The sequence below is a fragment of the Leptonotus elevatus genome, chromosome 12 (assembly GCF_054856555.1).
Source record: "Leptonotus elevatus isolate MCC_2025b chromosome 12, RoL_Lele_1.0, whole genome shotgun sequence".
Classification (NCBI taxonomy): Eukaryota; Metazoa; Chordata; class Actinopteri; order Syngnathiformes; family Syngnathidae; genus Leptonotus; species Leptonotus elevatus.
In genome coordinates this window covers 17,011,848-17,033,672 of record NC_141250.1, presented here as the reverse complement: position 1 = coordinate 17,033,672, position 21,825 = coordinate 17,011,848, and the positions used below count along the sequence as shown (strand labels likewise).

The 21,825-nt window shown below is 40.8% G+C and overlaps 2 protein-coding genes and 2 long non-coding RNA genes across 4 annotated transcripts in view; 1 reads left to right on the top strand and 3 right to left on the bottom strand.

The window, feature by feature from the left end:
* Positions 1 to 9,062, bottom strand: part of LOC147164797 (uncharacterized) — a 45,246-nt gene extending 36,184 nt beyond the window's left edge. The window contains exons 1-2 of the long non-coding RNA XR_015096718.1: positions 8,964 to 9,062; positions 8,280 to 8,397 (exon numbers count right to left, since the gene is read on the bottom strand). This is a non-coding gene — a long non-coding RNA (uncharacterized LOC147164797). The remainder of the gene's footprint in view (positions 1 to 8,279; positions 8,398 to 8,963) is intronic.
* A 493-nt stretch (positions 9,063 to 9,555) lies between these two features.
* LOC147164796 (uncharacterized) lies at positions 9,556 to 12,741 on the bottom strand. The gene is made up of 3 exons (XR_015096719.1): positions 12,644 to 12,741; positions 10,517 to 10,607; positions 9,556 to 9,683 (listed from the first exon to the last, which is right to left on the bottom strand). It is a non-coding gene; the product is annotated as an uncharacterized LOC147164796 (long non-coding RNA).
* A 194-nt stretch (positions 12,742 to 12,935) lies between these two features.
* Positions 12,936 to 14,977, top strand: sp9 (sp9 transcription factor). Its single transcript, XM_086091367.1, has 2 exons — positions 12,936 to 13,080; positions 13,214 to 14,977. The coding sequence occupies exons 1-2, from the start codon at positions 13,060 to 13,062 to the stop codon at positions 14,498 to 14,500; spliced, it is 1,308 nt and encodes a 435-aa protein (XP_085947493.1). The 5' UTR covers positions 12,936 to 13,059; the 3' UTR covers positions 14,501 to 14,977.
* Positions 14,978 to 15,907: 930 nt separating this feature from the next.
* cirsr (corepressor of RBPJ and splicing regulator) lies at positions 15,908 to 21,814 on the bottom strand. Its single transcript, XM_086092083.1, has 10 exons — positions 21,651 to 21,814; positions 21,348 to 21,442; positions 21,028 to 21,101; positions 20,514 to 20,527; positions 20,354 to 20,406; positions 20,206 to 20,254; positions 19,412 to 19,532; positions 18,311 to 18,417; positions 16,975 to 17,060; positions 15,908 to 16,659 (listed from the first exon to the last, which is right to left on the bottom strand). The coding sequence occupies exons 1-10, from the start codon at positions 21,720 to 21,722 to the stop codon at positions 16,152 to 16,154; spliced, it is 1,179 nt and encodes a 392-aa protein (XP_085948209.1). The 5' UTR covers positions 21,723 to 21,814; the 3' UTR covers positions 15,908 to 16,151.
* Between the last annotated feature and the right edge of the window lie 11 nt (positions 21,815 to 21,825).

Below are 21,825 nucleotides of genomic sequence, written 5' to 3'. Positions count from 1 at the left end.
CTAGCAATTTTTGCACGTCGGGTTTCAACAGTGTTTGAATTAGCAATAAATCTTTCATGATTGATTTCAATCAATGTAAAAAGCTACTTTTTTTTGTGGCTAATCTACAATGTGATGTTATCTTACATCTGTGACATGGAAAGCCGATAATTCAATAATAGAACGGCTTCAGACGTGCATGAGCAGCTGATCGCTCACTATTTAGTCTTCGACTGACATTCGCCTTTGGCCACCACATATTCCACCGTAATTCCCTTCAATTAAGTCTGCCTAATTTAACATTCACGTCAACTTTACAGCCGCCCAATTCACGGCTGAGAGCTGGGGAACAAATGCATGAGAAGAAAGAGGAAAAAATGAGAAAGTCTGAGGGGGCACTTGTTACAATTAGTCCTCGACTCTTGTGAGGCCGCCACCATGCATACGAGACCAACAAAAAATAAAAGGACCATCTTCAGGGGATGTCACAATCTAACCAACTTATTTTTAATGTTGTACAGTGTTCCTTCATTGATTAATTTCCACGAAGTTCATGAGGCAACACTTAAGGCCAAATTTTTCCAGGTAGAACAACTGATTGGAGGGAGTGGCTTTGGATGGCCTGATTAGGGGCCTGACAAAAGCCTCCAATTTTTGGATTTACAGCGGCACTCCAAGCTGGGGGTGCCCGCCAAGAACTACAGCATAATGTGACTCTTAGTCTTAAATGGTTTTAGGAAAGACCTGCCCCACCAGTTTGGGGTTTTTCAGTGAACGTCAGCCTCCACCCCCCCCCAAAGAGAATCTTTAGCTATCATCACTTTTGAATGACGTAGACAGACAAGACTGCAATCTGTGTCAAGTCAAAGATCAATACTGATACTGATTGAGCGAGCGCCCTGTGATGTCGCTACCTGGGAGGATACGTGGTCAACATAATTCCGTTAAATTACAGTATTCATTCGCCTGCAACTTCCTGCGCGTGTTTTCACATGCAAGGCGGCTAAGAGCATGTCTGAAGAACTTGCATTCCTCTCGCTGCCTTTAAAAATGTTCACGCAAAGTCAGTGCCGCAATTCTGCTGGCATTCAGAGCAGTAAAAGCCATTTTATGGGCGCGTTGAGGGGGAAGCACATGAGGGGCGTCTTACCGGTATTGAGATATGTTTTTATAGGATTCATGAAAGTCACAGCTATATGATGACATCTTCTGAAGTCTTTCCTTTGCGTACTGACATCGCAATTACCATAAATACATTGGCAACTTAAAGGCAGCTTTACAAAATGATGTGTTCAAAGCACTCTGATCCAATCTTTAAAAAAATAAAATAAAATAAAAATCACAAATAGTTAACATTTTGTCTCATAAGCATTAAAGGAAATGTATGCGATCATTTGGCCTTCAAATAATATCAAATTTAATGTGCATGTTTATTAGCCATGGTGAACATGGACCACCCTGGACACCACAACACCTCAAAGTTCACCTACATTTTTCCTTTTTTGTGTTTTCGCCTAGTATTGGGCAGGGAGAGAATTTGTGTATTTTTTGTCTCATGTATTCATTTATTTATTCATTATATATTTTTATCCAATTATTTACCTCATATTTTTGTATTTTATGCATTTTTTTTTTCTAATAGTTGTATTTTTCCCAAGAATTTGTTTTTAGAATGTTGACTATTTTTCGAATATTTTTGGGTGATATTTTGAGTTTGTTTTGCTATGTTATGCATACGTTGCCTATCTTTCTGTATTTGTCTACTTTTTTGTATAATGTGTTTTTGCATCATTTTGTGCAATATTTTTCCTACTTTTTGGGGAACAATATGAGTGTATTTTTTTAACAAATATTTTTGACAATTTTTGTTTGTATTTGTTGTCTAATATTTAGATTTTCTTCCCCTTAAGAATTTGCCATGATCATATTTTTCCAATATTTGTCCTAGTATTTTAAAGTGTTTGGGAGGGGGGGGGGCATTTGAAGTTGTTGATTTTACCTATTTGTGTATTTTACTAATATTTTTCCTATACTTTTTAGAACATTTGTATGTTTTTATGAATAATCATCATAATAATAAATACATAGCTTCCTTTTCTTATTATATTCCAAGAAAATGAGAAAAACTCTTCAGAAAAATAATGGTAATGCGTAGAATCCCAAGTCGAATGATGTGGAGAAGATCAGGTTGATGGTGACCCCAAAAAATACCCGAACCAAATCGATTCAACCTCTCATCGTTAGCTTGACCATTGACATTCCATTTGTTTTGCTAAAGCGGAGAGCACGGGAGTGCCTGGACTGGGAGCAAGCTTCGTATGCACACAAGTGTTGTCCCGCATCAGCGAACAAACCTTTTCAGGTCCTTCACTGCCATAGTGCCGCTGATTGCACACCCACCAGCAATTTCCTAACCAACCGCCACCTGAACAATGATGTGTTCGCCTTTCAGACCCTCCGGCCTTTCAAAGCAAAATCATTTCACAGTTTGGAACGAGATCTCCATAGCAACTCCTTTTTGAGAGGTTTAGAATCACCATCCAATAATTCTATGATCATCGGGCCTTGCCATTCCCAGTGGTTCTTTTCACAGTGGACAGGAGTAGAGGAAGGGGGGCGGTGGGCTGAGTAGGAAGGGGAAGCAGGAAGAGTCGCTAGTCTATTTCAGGCAATTCATCTTGCGGGGCCCATTAGAATTCAAAATATGGCGACCTTCAATCACCGAAGATTTTATTTGGAGCCGTGGCGATCTCCACTCAAGATGGGAAGGCATTTTGCTCTAATCATCCGCCACGAGTGGAAGCTGACAGAAAACTCTTCATTCTCGCTCGAGCAAAACGCTCATTTAAATGCTGTGACAGCACCGCAAACACAAAAGCGCACAAGAGGAGGATGATCCCGCCACCGCTAAATGATCCGCACACATATTTGCCAATATTGCTTAAAACAACGACCAATACGAACTAAAAACAAAACACGGGGGAACAGATTATAAAGCAAACAAAGGATTGGAAAAAATAAAGCATGTTTGCCTTTAGTGATGAGTGGGTTAGAGTTGGAACACCCATGTAACGTGAAAACTATAAAAAATAAAAAATAAAGAGAGGAGGGGAGGTTCTTTAGAGAGTGCAGTAGTGAAATGTATGAGGCAGTTCCTCTCCTCGCGAGCTGTCTAACAAAAACGGAGTGTCTTCTCTCCTTTTTGTGTAGTGTTTAATAAATGACTAACAGGTAAACCTGACAATGGCGAACAGATATAAGGAATTCAGCAACGTCCTGGTGATTCGCACGTTATGTGTCCCACTTCTGAAATCGAATGCTGTAGCATCACCTCCACTTTGTTAAAATGTTAATTTTCCCATCAGTAATAGAAATTACACCAAATTAAGTTGAGAAGAAAATATTTTTGCGCCCTTCCACAACACTCCGGCGCAACTATAAATAGTGTAGTACACGTCTGCAGAGGAGCTAATACTCCTTGAGCACTCTTTAACAATGAGAGCGCCACTGCCACCTAGTGTAGTGGTTGTGCAATTACACTTTGTCTCATTTGTCCAACACTATAGACGTCATAGATCCTTTTTAATTTGGCTGTCAGTGAATGAGTCGTTCGAGTACTTTAAAAAAAATATGTTCGCCCCTGAGGAGGGCATGGACCCGATTAAGAATTTGTCACGCGTCAGGGACAACGAGTACGTTTTGGTGTACGTCGCCATTGACGAATAGGTTTCGGCGCATGTCGCCATTTTTTCAGATGTTACTTGGTGTACAAGGTTTGCGAACCTGAATCTTCAATAAACAGAAAATGAATTTTTGGGGGAATGTGGGAAGAACTTCTGGAAGATATTCTTCTATTTTGTGTTCTCCGCTTCTCAACAGCCTTTGCTGAGGGCGCTTCAAAAGTCAAAGATAAAGCAAAGCTAATCCTCTTGTGCTTGCTGAAGTCTTGCGAAGTTGTGACATACGCAGAGATGCTGGTGAGATCCGAAGTTTTGAGCAACTTTCTAGAAGCACATATTTTCACAGAAGCATAGAAACACCCACAGACACGCCACACAAATATCTCGGTGATAACTATGAGCACTATGGATGCTTGTGGCTATGGAAACTATGTGAGCAAGTGACACATCAGGTATAATTCCTGGAGAGATGCCATTTCTGCCGTCAGTTACAGAAAACGCTTGGCAGGGGATTGCAACCACCTACACAGTGGATCAATTAGATGTTTATAGACTTCGACGGAAAGTTAAAGAAAACAGACTGGATTGTATGCTTACAGATTTATCAATCTCATAGCGGACAATGAGGATTCAAATTCTCATGAAAGGTCCAATTAAAGCAAACGGAGCCTATCAAACATCTTGGCAGAGCTTATGCTAGCCTTTTTACAATGCTACCAGGTTTTTCCCCCTTATTATACTGTATTGACTATTATCTAACTGAATGTCCCAGTGCGAGAAAAGCCTGCACCAGAAATAGAACGGTACCAGTAAGGCAGGTGCCTGGAATGAGGTTTAAAGGCCCCAAGGCATCACAATGCGTGACACGAAACCGCAAGATTAGTCTTGAAGCCAATTGTTTTATTGTCAAGGTGACGCTCCGTGTTAGCATTCAGACGACTAATTGATGGAAAACAAACAAGTGGGAATATGGCCAGTTGAGCTGGCAGTGTCGCCACTGTTGGGAACACAAGAGTAGATGAGGTAGAACATGTGGGTCTTGTTTAAGGCATCGCTGATTTTGCAGCGGGTCCGGTCAGCGCCGAGGCATTAGCAAGGACATTCGAAAACGCTTAAAATAAGTGCAATAAAGCTTAATGCCACTTAACGTCAGAAGAGTGCAATCAATCATCACCAACATTTGTGTGCACGTCTGCACTTTTGCCCACTTTATCCCGTGAAAAATATTACAATGATCGAAGAAGAAATCGAACCGTGACACGAACCGGGCCATGAATTTTGTGTCGCGTTGCACTTACGCCCCATTCCAAAATATTTTAGCGTGCGACAATCTGCGTTCTGGTTCTTTCCAAAGCCGTTTGATGGGGTTGCGGTCATGGCTCTTAAGTTCTCACTCACCAAAATATTCTCCGCATGGTGCACTGTGGCACAGAAATGGGCCTTTCCCGCACTTTGTTAACCGACTTAAAACTTTGTTTTTTTATTTCCTTAAGTGAATGCAGGTTAGAATAAAAGTCCTAAAAGGCACACATGAAAGATTTTAGTATAATTACAAAGTATTTTCCCAAAATGAAGACAATGTTGATAAAATGAGCAGCTTAGTTACTTACTCTGAGCACAAACGCAGGTTTGGTCTATTAAATTTAAAAGACTGCAGAACAATTGCCAGCTCATTCTTCACATGGAAAACAGCTACGTGGCTGGATAAACGCCAGCTCCCTAAAAAATATTAGCATGTAAGTGACCATCACATCACTCACCCATAGTGGTCAAATACTGCATGCCATATAATCGGTCCATGGCTGGTTACACAGAGACACTGTTCCCATTCACCTCCTTTACTGCAGCACAGCTAAAGACATCACTTGTGAGTCAATGAGACCATCATTACGAGAAATGATCATTTAAAATATGAATTGGAATCTTCTTTCGGGGGATGGGAGAATACCCATTTAAGGTATCGGTACTCGTGGAGTCAAAAATCAGCCATCCTCGGCGCAAGACTGAGTTTGACACGTTGGAGAATCATCTGCGTCGGAAAGAAAGCTCTCAGTTTATTGTAATGGTGTTAAATACAATTTTATATATTGAAAAATACTAAAGGTATCGGTGCGTACTCGAGTGAATACTCATATTGGTATCGGTCTGAAAAAAGTGGTAATGAACATTCCTTGTGAAGAATACAGAAAGTGAAACAAAATCCCCTGCAGTGCGGTAATACTGATAAGACAACGAATGTGCAAAAGATGCGTAGTGACAGCCTAACAATTTCGAACTGAGTAATAATCCAATAAACGTCAAATCAAAGGGAGGAGCAATCAATGATTTACAGTAAATACTGTTAAACCAGTCAGTCGCACTGCTATCGCTGGCATGCTCAGCATTGGCAACATGCAACGGCATTGCATAACCTGGAGAAATATGTATCCACCCGTTTTCTATACCGCTTATGTTCATATGGGTCGCGGGTGATCTGCAGCCAATCCCAGCTGACTTTGAGAGGGCAGGGTACGAATGGTCGCCAACAATCAACAAAATGCCATGGTATGTTGCCAGTTATGTTCCAGACCACAGGGGTGTGTCATCACTTGCAGTGGTGTTCCATTCACGCTTCAGATCATTACCATAACCGACCAGTTGGCGTGAAACATTCCATTCAACAAGTTGTCACGAGAGCTTAGTATCAATTTAAAAAGAAAGATCAGCATTGTCTCAAGTCAAATGTGTGATGTGATGATTTAATAGTTTTAAAGTAGGTAGGGGGTTAGGTGATAGGGGGTTAAGGTTAGGAAATTATTTTAGTATAACGACTTTATCAATACGTTCAAACAATGTTAAACAAGTGTCAAAAGGCCTGTGACTGCATGGAAAAACAAGGTCAACGACCTTTGTATGAGTCAACTCTTCAACGTATGACGTTTGAAGAAAGCAAAGTGAATCCTAGTTGATCCTTCTCATTTCTGTTGAAAGCATTTAAGCCACACCCACTGGTTTTAATGGCTTTTTCATGCCATTGACATAAACAGCATTTATGCGTGCGTGTGCGTTAATATTTTAGGGGAGGTCAACACAAAACTTTTCTTTACAATATGTTCTATGATGTCTGGCTAGTCTTCGAACAGTACTACACTTGTTTTTATCCATCTCAGGGCGCGGCCATTTTGTCACTTTCTGTCAACTGAAAATAGTTGGGATTTCCGTCCACCCATTTTTAGTCGAATTTTCAATAAATGCGAAAATAAAACTGAATGGAAACGCTACAAATCCCAAAAAGGGCCCAAAATTGGCACAAAAAAAAAGTTTTTACGCTTAGAGGGGGTGGATTTTGAAGCATATCAAAAAAAGGAAAATGCGAATTTTGGCTATGGAAACAGGTTTTGTGAATAACCGCTGTCAAGACCGGATACACGTCGCACGTTTGACCGGATATTACGTCACATGTACGTTTGTAGTCACAAAGCAATGACGGATGATAAAGTAAAGTATGTTTTAGGGGGACGACAAAACAGAAATATTTTGGGAATCAATTAAAGAAGCGAATATTAATGCTATTTTAGATGGGAAACAGCAAAGAAACGCTACGGTTTATCAAGAATTACAAAAGAAAACTCATACGACATCGCACGGCGCAGTCGCTTCCTGGTCTTCTTCTTTTAAATTACTGGTGGATCGCATCTCTATGGTGTATACTGCCACCTACAGCAGCGGAGTCTCCTCTCAATATTCAAAAAAGAAGAACAGATGGAAACGGGCATAAGTCGCATGTCCGTTTTGCACATTTTCAGTAAATTTGCTTAAAAATGTCAAAACAATCGGATGAAATCACAGCTCAGGTAATGACCAATCACGGCTCAGCTTCCAAGCGTCACGTGACCAAAGTCAGAATTGAGCCATGATTGGTCCTTACGTGAGCCCTGAGCAACCGTTGTGTCATTTTTAGTCGACAACAAGTGGCAAGAGGGCCGCCCTGAGTGTACATAAAATATAAATAATTGTAAAGAACATTTTTGCATTGACTTCCCTTTTAAAGCAGGGGGGAAAGATTCATTTAGTTTACGTCCCAGCTAAGCGCTCATGAGCATTATTGCGGTAATATTCTCGCTGTTAAATTGAACCACAATTTCTTGGTTAGATTTAAAATGTGAGCGTGTGTGGCCTTGGCAGAGGAACATAATCCTATAAGTAACCTCCTCAGTTAAAAATGTTTTTGAAAGAACACTAAAAGAAAAACATGGCAGCAAAAGCAGCATTTCTCTCATCCAAAAGGTCTCTTAATAACTTTTAAATCTTCCAAAAGCACACATGAATGTTGATGGTGCGTATACAATGCGAGATCAAACAAGCATGCGATGCTAGCATAATTCAAACCATGCCGCATGGCTCCTGAAACTTAACACAGACAAGAAACCTCTGTACTTCTGTCACTCGCTTTGAGACAGCTTTTTCATAGGAAATGTGAGCTTTGCTGCCACTTGATGAATTGTGACTTTAACGTTGATCTCTGCACCTAAACGCACCAAATGGCCTGCGAACAAGAAGTTGTGCATAACTGAGGCATGTGCTTTGAAAAGGCTGCAAGTCTTTGAGCTGTGTCACAATGTTCGCCATGCGCTGTTATACCGTGTGGAGTCGCTCACAAGGAATGTGGCAAAGTGTCACGTGGAAGATGCCGTCGCGGGCGTTGGGGACAGGAAGGCATTTCCCAGACCTCGGCCAGCGCGAGCACCTTCTAGCAGGCCTGCAATGTCAACATTGAGAATGTTTTATTTTGCTATGGTTTGAATTCATTACACAATTATTTTTTTCATAATTAACCACCTTGTACTAAGAGTGTCAAACTTGTTTTTGTAACACTAAATACTTAGCTCTCCAAGTACCACTATCACAACCAAATAGAATAGTAGGCCCATGTTCCCATCAAAAACAAGACAGAGGTTTTATTCCTATATATTCAATATCATTGTAAGCCTTTGTAACATTATGCACGCTGGGTTTAAACATGGGGAAATGAAAAAAACTGTCCTTGAATAATGTTGTAAAGGTCTTGTTAGTCGAGAAGCTAGCCAAACAGCTAAACATTCATAGACAAACTCCATAGACTGCAGCTGTGCGGTGAACTTGACTATTTATAATGTGAAACTGAAAGAACATGAATTATCATACAGACACCAACAAAATTAGCTTATGCTAACAATAAGCTATCGCGATTAGCATGAGTAATTAGCCTTTTAGTTAAAGAAACATCATCTACAATTCGGCTCACTTTGCATGTTAATCATTACAGTTGTCTTAGAAATGACTTACAGATGATGCTTGAACAGGAAAGAACCACAAGAAAGTGTTAGAGTGGAGATGTCGGCTAATTTTCAAGAGATTGCTCCACTTCCGGTATCCGATTTCTTCTTCTACTAGTATTTTTACAAATGCGCAAATACATCGACCACTAGGTGGTGCACCAACACAGTTGACAATCTCAAAGCGGTGAATGAACATAATCTGCGTGATCTGCATTACTGGATTGTTTTGAGTACGTTTCCCTTCGTTTCATATTGTTCTTGTTTTGCTCTGTCTCTTGTTCATATTGTCTACTCGTTAGGTTTTTGTGTAATGCCTGAGCAGACGTAATAACCACTTGGCCAATTTACATCCCTGAACAATGTAATGACCGCCAATACAAATGTATCAAATATTCTGTTTTGACGGATAATAATGTAGGTTTGATTGACGCCTATCCATTTTTATTGTGACCAGTTAAATTCAAGGTCACGTTCTAAAAATACGCCAATCACGCATCATAGACAACGAGCAGCAGTTTGATCTTTTTAGCGAGAGAGCAAAACGACCGTGAGCGTATTTTGTCAAAAGCGAGAGAGGGACGAACGGCGAGACATCCTACCTGGCTGCTTTGTGGAACTGACAGAGGAAATCACATAGCGCTGGTCCAGAATGGCCACTCTGCTTTCATGTGGGTCAATGGTGCAGAAGGGGAAATTTTCAACAGCACCCTGACTCTTTGTCAGCACGCTGGAAAAAAAAAAGGTTGACGTCCTGAAAACGTAAACAGTGGTGAAAGGGTGCTGTTGGGCTGACAGTAAAAATCCACCCAGAAATACGACTGCCTATGCAAGTTGATGAATAGTGTAAAGGAGAGTCCATAATAGAATGAATGTAAGAAATCCAGCATGTTATAATGACACGGCAAGACACAGTGAAGAAACGTGAGCGTCCTTCCAAATCTACAGACAATAACAACTGTCCTTATTTTATAATGCCACCTTATTAACTGGAATCCAGGACAATCCCTTCACTCAGTGCTCTTCACAGTCTAATGACAGTTTACCAAGTCCTATAAAGGTGAAATTGCTCAAGATTGCTAAAGTGCACGTGGTCCCTTCTTTCGATGAAGCAAGATTGCCGTTTGTCTTGGGTCACCTTGGAACGAGGAAAACAAGGAACGATCCACGTCAACACAATAAGCACCATCGGGTGCACAAGTGGACGTTGGAATATAGAGTAAGTGTTTTACTTTCGCCGATAAACCTTCAAGGGGATTTTTGTGGAGGAATTTTCAAACAGTGAGTAAAACATTTAGCTAAAGCTGTAGCTATCGAATATTTTTTTAGATTTGATTATTCTACTGATTATCCTGCCGATTAATATTCAGATGAAAAACTGATGACTTTTGTTGGTGAGTGATGTGGGTGTCGGCTGATGAGAGTGAAGAGTTGGCTACTGTTAGTTCAGGTTAACGGCTAGCTGTTAACTAGCTTTAGCGTTAGCCAGCCTGCCAGTCTCCTCACTTATCGCAACAGCTGTACAAACTGGTACATCATCAACATAAACAATCTTCCATTTACCACATTGGGAAGTGTCCACACGTCCCGTTTTCAGTGTTGTGCTGGACCTTCCAGTCAGAGGTGGACTTTTAGCCACATCTTCTCCGTTCCCCTGTGGAGACATTGTCAGCATGAGCCACTCATATACATTTTCTTTGGAGCCATTTCTCACAAATTTAACAGTTACTCTATTGTTTACTGTATAACAGGTTGTTGTTGTTGTTTTTTGCAACTGGGCTATACTTTTTTTGTTGTCTACACTATGCCACAACATTAGGTACACTGCACCATGTTATGTAATCCAAATCGTAATCCACCATTACAAACAGAATAATGTGAACCTTTGATTGACACTGTCTGAGATGACTCAATATTGTGGCTCATGTGGAGAGGTGTATCTAATATTTTCCTCTTTTTTTTTTTTTTTGCTAAATAAGGTCAGCAAAATATTCTAAACAGCTCCCAATTAGATGCAGTACGTCTGCAAAGCATAATAAAAACAAAAGTGTTATCTTTGAAGTCAGATTTTTTTTTTTTTTATATTGTGGCAGGTTCACAAATATTTCATGTTGTGTATGCCACTTTTGTTGGATTTCCACACATGCGCATTCTTGTTGCAACCATTAGCAGAGCAGACATTAATGCTAAGTCTCGATTTAATTATTCTAAAAGTAAAAGTCATCTTGACAAATTGGCTCATATAATTGCGGCAATAATTTCCTTCAAATGTACCCACCACATATACTGCACGTCACATTTGCCCTGTTTGTTCGAGTTCAATGTCCTCACATCAACTTGCCCTCTGCAGAGAGACAAATTAAACCACACAGGAGCACAACTGCACATTAAAAAAAACAAAAAAACTGGCCAATAATCCTGCAGCATGTGGCAGAAAGTGAGGCAGTTATAATGCGGATGTGAATGAGGCAAGTGCAGGCTCCAGGGGGAGGTCGCTTTTTTTTCTTTTTTTTGGGGGGGTGAAGGCACGCACCCCCACTTTTAGACTCACCACAATGGACGCCAAGCGTTTCGTTCGCCCGAATAAATCATGCCTTTGTTTAAGGTACATTGATCATTCTAATGGCGTGTAATGAGCTCCTAATTGGCACGCGGCAGTGCTCGCAAATGGACGTCCAACAGAAACACAACCTCAGGGGCCCCTTTTGTCCTGAAATAAATGTATTTTATTTTATTTATATATTTTACATTTACAAAATGAATTAATAAACTTAATACATTTGAAAAAAATGTACGTCTTTGTTTTGTTGTTGTTGTTATTGTATTTTTTTTTTTTTAAAGGCCCTTGAGGGATTCATATTTAGACAAGCGGGCTCAATATTTGTTAAATATGTTTAAATATGTTCAATAGAATTAGAAATAAAATGCACTGCCCTGTTTTAAATATTAGGAAACTATGTTAACGAAATTCTTCATCTTAAAAAATTGACAATTAATAACGTTAGCAGCATTTTTTTTTTGAAGTGGCATTGCCGTGATTGCAAAAATGTTTCCAACAAAATGCTTCTTTTTTTTTTAAAGTCGTGCATTGTGGGTGTGCATTTTTTTTGTAGGATTGTTTGAACAATCATGTTTTGTTGACTGGTACCATTCATGCTTTATGAGGCTCGTTTTGAATACTACTGCGTATATGCTTCGTTTGGACTTTCTTTGTAAAATTGCTTCAGCATTTAACAAGTTGGAGGGGATTTACACATATAACAATATTTCCGTAAGAAATTTTGATTTATGAAGCATCCTATTATTTAATGTAATTATGTCTGTCCTTGGCGTCACGTGAATGTTCTTTTTTTTAATGTACGTCTCAGACATGAACATTTCTTAGCACGTGTCAGTGTAAGCGCGCACGAAAGCATGAAGATGTTATGCAGCAAGTTCGGCTGTCAGCAAATCAATCATCATCGCCACTCGTCACCTATTTGGATATTTTCACTCACAATTTAACTTTGTTTGCAGTCTTCGCATTTTTTCCCTTTTTCTGTGCTTGTTTACGGTCAAATGATTCACACGTTAAAATAAAATCCCAGCTGTGATTTAATGTGATGAAGTCATCTGCTGTCAACATTTCCCTGATGCATGTGATGTAGACGCTTAACAGATTAATTTTTTTAATGAATAAAAAATGCTTACCTTTTGAATGAGTCGCCACAAACGAATCAAACAAGACGTTGGAATTCATAAAAATAAAAGGAGGGCATTTAAAAAACGCCAAATCCGGTGTGCTACAGCATTCTGTGAGCCTGAGCCGAGGATGAGAAGCAACTGGCTTGTGGGCGTGGCAGGCGACGTCTCAACGCGCGCTCATTTCTCCGATTGGCCGACGGCTTCCGCGTTCCCAGAAGTCGCTTCCCGATTGGCTGCGTGCGCTCGGCGAGCCGCACTTCAAAACAAGACGCTCGCTGCAACTAAAAAGTAGTGCCGGCAGACTGGAGCCAGAACAGAACCCGTGTTGAGCCGAGCCACAACACGGAGGCTCTGGATCACTCCGGTTCCGAGCAGGTTCGACATCGGCGCCCATTTTGCCACCTCCGGCACACATCTTGGATATGGCTACCTCCATCCTTGGGGTGAGTTGTTTTCAAAGTGAGGCAACTTTTGCGAGTCCAACTTAAAAGAAGCAATCTGACCAGTAGGAAAAGTGAATGTTATGCTACACGTCCACGCGGGGTGTGTAAGTGGAACTTTGTTGTTTTTCCCCAGGAAGAGCCTCGTTTTGGAACGACACCTTTAGCTATGCTGGCAGCGACCTGCAACAAAATCGGAAACACGAGCCCCCTCACCACTTTGCCCGACTCCAGCGCCTTCTCCAAAGGTGGATTTCATCCGTGGAAGAGATCCGCGTCGAGCTGCAACTTGGGCTCGGCCCTGCCCGGCTTCGCGGTGGCGACCAGCCGCGCCCCTACGGGACTAACGGCGACGAGCGGCGCCGGCAGCAGCGCTTTCTGCCTGGCCTCCACCTCGCCCACGTCGGCCGCCTTCTCCAGCGACTACGGCGGCTTGTTCTCCAACGGCGGCGGCGTGTCGAGCCAGGAGTCCGGCCAGTCGGCCTTCATCTCCAAGGTGCACACGTCCGCGGAGAGCCTGTACCCGCGTGTGGGCATGGCGCACCCGTACGAGTCGTGGTACAAGTCCGGCTTCCACTCCACCATCTCCGGCGAGGTGGCCAACGGCGCGTCGTCCTGGTGGGACGTCCACACCAACCCGGGTTCGTGGCTCGACGTCCAGAACCCCGCGGGCCCCCTCCAAAGCTCCCTGCACTCGGGCACCCCGCAGGCCATCCACTCGCAGCTGAGCGGCTACAACGCGGATTTCTCGTCTCTCACGCACTCGGCCTTCAGCTCGACGGGGATCAGCCCCAGCGCGTCGCACCTGCTGACCACCGGCCAGCACCTGTTGGCCCAGGACGGCTTCAAAACGGTGCTGCCCGCCTACACGGACACCTCCGCGGCGGCCAACGCCATGATCGCCGGGGGCGGCTCGGGCTCCTCGCGCTCGTCGCGGAGGTACTCCGGGCGGGCGACGTGCGACTGCCCGAACTGCCAGGAGGCCGAGCGGCTCGGTCCGGCCGGGGCCAGCCTGCGGCGGAAGGGACTGCATAGCTGCCACATCCCGGGCTGCGGCAAGGTGTACGGCAAGACGTCGCACCTCAAGGCGCACCTGCGCTGGCACACGGGCGAGAGGCCGTTCGTGTGCAACTGGCTCTTCTGCGGCAAGCGCTTCACGCGCTCCGACGAGCTGCAGAGACACCTGAGGACCCACACCGGCGAGAAGCGCTTCGCCTGCCCGGTGTGCAACAAGCGCTTCATGCGCAGCGACCACCTGAGCAAGCACATCAAGACGCACACGGCCGGGGGCAAGAAGGGCAGCGACAGCGACACCGACACCAGCAACCTGGAGACCCCCAGGTCCGAGTCCCCGGACCTTATTTTGGAAGGGGTCAACCCCAGGATCACGGTTAAGGACCAGTCCCCCCACCACGAGCCCTGATGGGGATCAAAATGACCCGCACGGGTCTTATTTTAATTTAATAAGGGAATATTTCAAAACAAAAATAAGATCTCACCTCCAGACGCTTCAGCAGTATTTAATTGTGAGGAGAAACCTGTTGAACTCGGGACAATGTGAGTTGCATCTTGTATATGACTAACGACCACGTGTTCATTCCATGTTCTTATTGTTCTTCTTAATTCGTGTTGCTTCTATCCTGAACGTCAGGGAGTTTACTTTTCGATGCACTTTGTGGATATTCTATGTACGTGCACAGCTTTCCTCAAACATTACGTTTTATTTTTACTTTTTTTCTGTTGCTCCAAAAAAATCTATATATAAATGTTTACCTGTATAAATTCACACGTATAAGACTTTGATTTTAAAAGTCATTAAAACACATTGAAAAGGCGTCTTCTGTGTGATGGAACATTTTACATTGCTGGATTTATTTATTTAGGCCTGTTGTCAAAATAAAATAAAAAAAGAATATTTTCCCTTGTTTAATGTGGCGTAAAAAGGGCATTTCATGGGCAGATGCTGTTAATTATGACTTGGAACACACCATAGCTCCATGTGTCTTGTATTTGAGATTAGGGATTCGTCCTTTATCACAAATGTAATTAATCGAAAAATATATATTTTGGGTTTGATGACAAAAGTCTTTGAATTAAATTGTTCGAATGTAAACATTTATTTTTAGACTATTTGAAAAAGGTTGTGGACCCCCCCACCCCCCAAGGGGCAAGAATGCAAATGTTGAATTTAAAAATGCTTCTTGGTGGGCTCACTCAAATGTTAAATTGAAAAGGTTCAAGGATGCTTTCCTGACTTCTTTGTGTTTGGGCAGCACAGCGTCCAAAGCCTTTCAAAAGAGTCCCGGTCCGAATCTCACTCACACACCTCTTTTCGGCAATGAAAAGCAATGTATCTATTTTCTCAAAAAAAAATCTGTGGTCAAATAAAATGAGAAAAGCCGATCTGAAAAAAATATTTGGAGACAGGTCAAATATAAACAAACGAATTGGAATCAATATTTTAGAGATGTGCACAATTTTCGTCATATGCATCTCAACTGCTGGCGTCAATTAAATTGGACGTCAAACTTGCAAACCACTTTTACCACCACTGCGCTGGTTCAAATGCAAGCAAACAAAATAAACACCGGATTTTGATTGACTTCAAATGCATCCATTTAAAAGGTTAGAGACGGCCTTGCGTTGCAGGCGTTTCTTCTCTCACGGTTTGTTTTTCAAGTCTGGGGCAAAAATTGCATTAAAAAATGAAGACAATCATCGAAAAACAGGCTGCAATAAATTCCAGATAGCAAATTCGAACATTAATTATTTAAATATTGGACTCGAGGAACGCCATTCACAATACAATCACCCCAAAAATAAAACAATCCTTTGTTGGACTTCTTTTATTACAGTTCTCAAACACCGACTATACATATAATGGATTATTGTTTAACAGGTTTCAAAAAAAAAAAAAAAAAAAGACCATACAAATTGTCTACAATATTGTGTGTAATTGTTCACCATGCAAAAGTGATATTATGTCCACTGCCTCCCTCTACTGGTGGAGAAGATAACTGCAGGCCTCTTCAGCCCTTTGAAGGAAGTGATCTTGTGAAGGCGTAAAGGCGCCCTCAGTGTTTTCGACTGCTCCTGTCGCGACTTCTGCTTCTGTCTCTGCTTCTCCTCGTTTCACCCGCCGCACTTTCCTTCCTCTTCCTCTCAGCGTCTCCTCTGTGATGGCGCTCTCGGGCCCTCTCGCCGCTGCGGCTGCGCTCTCGTTTTCGTTCTCCACCTCCCTCCGGCGTCTCCTTTTTCTTCCTCCTCTCATCCTGCGGGCTCCTTCCTCTCCGCGTCTGTGCTTGTCGACGTTCTTCGGCGCGCGGGCTCGCCGAAGCCTTTCGGCGGCTCTGATCTGGCCTCTCGGGGCTGCGCTCGCGGCAGGACGTCGTCTTCTTCTTCTTGCTCTTCTTGTGGCTCTTGAAGTTGCCGTCGGAGTCGCTGGAGCTGCCGGACGAGTCGTCGCTGCTGCTTGAGCTGTCGCTGCTCTCTTGCTTTTTCTTGTGCTTCCTTTTGCTCTTTTTCTTCTCTTTTTTGCTCTTCTTTTGCTTGGAGTTTTGCTTCTCCAGACGGTCGAGTTTCCTGTGGATGGGCCACACGTTTTGAAGTGGCACACAACCGCGAAATGGGGGCTCGCTTCACATTCTGGGCCGGAAATTGACGTTTTGATTGAGGCGGCGAGAAAGGCATTCATTTAATTAACAGGTTTTTAATTGCGGTTGCAGTTTGCCGTAGTGAAGAACTGCACTGCATCAGAGTAATCAAATTTTGGATCTGGCAATGCTTTTATAAATCAATTAAAAAGGCAATCTTTAATTATATGCATACATGACTCTTGTTAAACACGTTTAGAAAAAAAAAAAGGATCCATATATATTGCATAAATTAAATTTTTACCTGAGGAGTTTCTGCTTCTGTTTAGTTGTTAAAGATTTCAAAAATTCCACTTCTGGATCTTCTTCTTGGTCACTTCCAATATATTCCTTTCAAAAAAGAAAAGAGAAATTGGGTTTATTCACTATTCATTAAACACACGTCGGGAAAAAAATGAACACAGCACCACAAAACTATTAGCTTCATTCATCAATACAGGATATCTTATTTTGCACTTTATAGCAATTTCATGAAACAATGATGTAAATGTGGACTACAATTATTTGGCACACCATATAAATAAATATATGTATAGTATATATAAAAATAAAGTCTACCAGCCAACAGAAACGAAGCTGTTCATTTCCCACATTGCAGCCTTTGCGATTTGAAAATTACATTTTGCTATATTGCAATGTCGAATTGAAATCAATGAATTGTTCAGCCCTCATATATATTTGAACTAAAACTAACATATTTGTTTTATTCTAAAAACTACTGAGAACATAAACGCGATTCTCAAACGTTACGTTCACACTGCACGGTATGATGAAATTTGGATGTTTAGTTTAACTATAGTAGTCGTTCACATTGTAAAAACAAATGTGATTTTTTAAATTATTATCTGGAATTGTAACATTCACAAAAACATGAAAAACCTGATACATGATGTCACATTGGGCCCCAAAAAATTATGCACATAGCCTAATTGGGGCATGAGTATGGAAGAGTGGTCCGTGGGCTCCCTCTAGTGGTATGTGAAAGAATCACTGAATTAAATGGTAAATATAAATAAAATGTATAATATGCATACAGCCTGATTAACTTTTTTTTTTATCCAGTAAAAGTTTACTTTTCAAGTACAATGCTTTTTTTATATTTAACTTCTGTAGAGTGCAATAATTCACATTTAATCTTCAAAAACAAACAATTAAATACAATTATTTCAGTTCTATGTGCAATACATTTGAATGAAATCCTTCAAGTACAGGTTTTTCTTTTCATATATTTAAGCACAATGTCAACGCACAAACTATAGCTAATGTGTAAGTTTCCTACAAGAATAAATAATTCAATTTAAATTAAATAATTAAACAATTAAAAAAAAAAAACTTATTTTGAGGTTGTGCTTGTAGTAAAAAGTTTATTATTTGCAGGAAATTAAATATGAAAAAAAAACAAAAATCCAAACATAGCTTTTTGTCTCTGAACTATAACTCTCCCAGTTAGTCCGGAATCATACAATTCTAAAAGATTACTAACTAACGTTAGCCTGCCCTCTTTCAAGGGTGTAATAAGCAAATGTGTACTCATATAATATCTGCGTGCGTGCGAGAAAATGAGCATGTGAGACATTTACCTGCATCGTATCACAAACGGTAGCGCTGCGATCAAGGACACATTTCTTGAGGGCAAAGCCACTGTTCCGCATCTCGGCCATTAGCTCCGAGGGGTGCATGGAGGGACCTGTTAGCGCAAATCACAGCATCACAGCGCCATTGATGGCGGAGCCTCGCCCGCCGCCGTGGGAGTTTCGGGGGCGGCTTTGTTAACGGGACCTGACATCAAATCAAGTCACCCCACTTCCGGCTGAGCAAATCGCACAATATCACACGCGGGGAAAGCAGCGCTTAAGGAGGAATCACAATACACAATAATTCATTTTTTCCCCCTTCGTCGTCTTCCGCGGGATGACGGCAATTTGAGTGCCGCAAAATCGAGCCTTGACCGGATTCTCCCGGGGTGAAACGTTATTACTCACTGATTGCACAACTAGTAATCTGCTCAAGGCGGAAAACGTGACAGCTTTCTCTTCTGAATCCTTTTGTGTTTGACCTCAGCTCCACTCACCAGCTACAAATATCATTTTGTGTCTGACACTATTATTCTCCAATGTGAAGAAAATTACAGCAGGAGAAATAAAATACATTCAATCTTTTTTTTTTCTAAAATATAATCTAATTCTATATATAGAATACAACTTATAATAAAATAATATTAATTGAAAAAAATACATACAATAAATATAATATAAACAAATTAAATAAAATGATGTATTACAAGCAATACAACACCCAATCTAAAAATACAAATGTGTTTAAAATTGTGGTGGGAATGTCCCGCAATTTGTAATCATCTCAAACTAAACATTACTAAATAATTGTGCTTTATGAAAACTCATTAATATTCTTTGACTTTTGATTCAGCCTGGACTCGGAATGTTTTTTTTTTAAATGTCATTAAGTTATTGTTAAAAAAAAAAAGTCTTATTGTATGACAAATTTTTACTCCATGTGCAACACTTTGTATGCAGCAATGGTTGTCTTAACGTGCTCTATAAATAAAGTTCAGTTGAAAAAAGCCTAAACAGCCGCACCTGTATCATCACAGAATATCATTATTTCTACATGCCTTACAACATTCAAATGCAATGTGTCTAACGGGTGTGACCCAAATGTACCTGCTGCCTCCTCTGAAGCCACAGAGCTGGCGTTGATGCCTGACAGTCCAAAAAGAGGACATTCTCTGTCCGTGTTCACGTGGCCCCACTTGTGGCATTTGATGCAGCGCACATTGCGCACCTTCAAAGTGATCGGAAAAAATTCATGTAAGCATTCAAATCCAATTGACTGCCAAAACACAATTTAACTAAATTCACTGCCATTGACGGCTATAGACGTCAAAAATTCATTTGAACTATTTCTATTAGTTTACATTTCCCCCCACTTTTTTTTAACAAGAGTATGAAAACCTAGAAAAAAAGATTGTACATTTAGAACAGATATCAAATGTTTTATTAATCGTTAACTATCGAAGTCATGCAATTAATTACAATTTAAAAATTTGTTATCGCCTGTCACGATTTAAAAAAAGAAAATATTATTAAAAATTAGGGGCATCAGGCGATTATATTTTTTTAATCGTAATTGAATCGCATGACTTCACTAGTTAACTCACGATTAATCACAAATAATTTTATATCTGTTCTACATGTACATTAAAAAAAATAGGTTTTCATACTCTTGTTAACAAAAGTGGGGAAAAAAATTAAACTAATAGAAATTGTTAAAAAAATGTTTTAGGTCTATAGCAGTCAAGTAACTCCCCAACTTGAGACCATATCACACAACTCAATGTCCTCTTCTTGTTCACGTTTCTTCAATGCCGATTGAAATAATCGATATTGTTCAATAGAATATGAACATCAAATTTAACAAACATTTGTTGTTAAGCAAGCAAAAGACAACTAATCACCTGAATTCCAAAAGGCTGATCCCTGATGTTCATGTCATCTTTAGCATATCTGCAAAAATAATTAAAATTCTCATTAAATAACACTTCGAGAATATCGTGCAATATGCCCCAAAAAAAGAAAGAAAGAAAGAAAGAAAGAAAAAGCTACTTTTCTCTGGGGGCTCCCTTCTGCCATTCAAATTTGTACTCATCTTCTCCCTCCTTGAAGAACAAAAAGGGATACAAATGAGTGATATAGGCATGTAAAAAGTAAATAAAATAATTTTAAGCAAGGCCATGAAGAGACAGTAAAGGTCCATGAGTTTTACCTCTGCCTTCTCCTCTGCAGCAAGGACAGGAATCATGGGACAGAGAAAAACAAATATCAGGACTGAAAATACATACATTAAACAAAACATTTCTTTAATTTTTGTTTTTGCACCCATTTTAAGACCTGAACTAAAAGATGTAACACTAATTATATGTCCACAAAAGGCCTTTTTCTGTCAAATATTATTAACAAATCTATCTGACAGTGTTAGCAAACATTTCTCTTTTGTCAAAATAATCCATCCACTTCACATGTGTAGCATAAAACAAAACTGCAAAATGTAGAGTGGCCTTTTATGTGGGCAGTGTAAGGCACACCTGTGCAATTTGATACGACACACCTGTGAGGTGGATGGATTGTCACGGCAAAGAAGAAGCGCTCACGAAGACAGATTTCTGAACAATCTTTGAGTTTGACTCATTAAATATGTGAGTAGGAAAACAATGTAGTGTTTGTATTTTTGTTCAGTAAACAAATGGAGTTGAAAGATTTGGTCTGGAGAGATTACTTACCTTTCGATGCTCCCGGTGGAGCCTCGTACATGAAATTGAGGCCATTTTTAACACGATCATCCCCCATCAACACCCTAAAGGTGAGGAAATCAAAATGAACGCACAAACAGTCATCAGATAGTTATTTTTAAATTGAACATTCAAACCGTGGTCATATTTATAAGGGCAAGTGATCCCAAAATGAGCATTTAAGATCTCAGTGTGCAACTTTCTCTAGTTCCTGCAAGCTTTATGTTCAACTAAACAAGCCCAGATGCCACGCTGAGTACTAATAAGTACCTTTGTGAGGACATCGTACCATTGATTGTATTAGGGGTTACCTGTTGTTGTAGGTGTCCTGCTCCTTCAGGTAAGCCTGCATCAGGTCTTCCTGCTTTCTCTTATCGAAAGTTAGTTTCTGCTCTGCTATCCATACCTGCACAAGTAAAATGAGGATCACGCTTTAGAGCTTCCCTTAACAATGTATGACACAGCAATGGAGACATTGCAAGAGAGTATGTCAATTCGTGAGTAAACTGAGAGCTAACAAATTGCAAGTCAACCCAGGCGAAGGAAGCTATGTTTACTAGCAAACCGAACGATTTACCGTAAATCTTCATTTCGAAACGGTAACTTTGACTTACCTTTTTGATATTAGACTTCGACGCAGGGTGAAAATCCTTTTTACACATGAAGTTCGCAAAAGACTTCCCCATGGCTGATAATCAAAAAACGTCCGAGTATTACAACGAAATTTCAGCTAACGCTTGTTAGCTTCGCTCTCTCTCAGGAAGTAAAATAAACTGAAGCGGAAGTCGT

Coding starts and splice junctions, on each gene's coding strand:
- cirsr (XM_086092083.1), bottom strand. CDS start 21,722: ATGGGGAAGTCTTTTGCGAACTTCATGTGTAAAAAGGATTTTCACCCT. Junction 21,102..21,347: donor CAGGACACCTACAACAACAG/GTAACCCCTAAT, acceptor CCTCACCTTTAG/GGTGTTGATGGGGGATGATC. Junction 17,061..18,310: donor CCGTTTGTGATACGATGCAG/GTAAATGTCTCA, acceptor CTTTTTTGAAAG/GAATATATTGGAAGTGACCA.
- sp9 (XM_086091367.1), top strand. CDS start 13,060: ATGGCTACCTCCATCCTTGGG. Junction 13,081..13,213: donor TGGCTACCTCCATCCTTGGG/GTGAGTTGTTTT, acceptor GTTTTTCCCCAG/GAAGAGCCTCGTTTTGGAAC.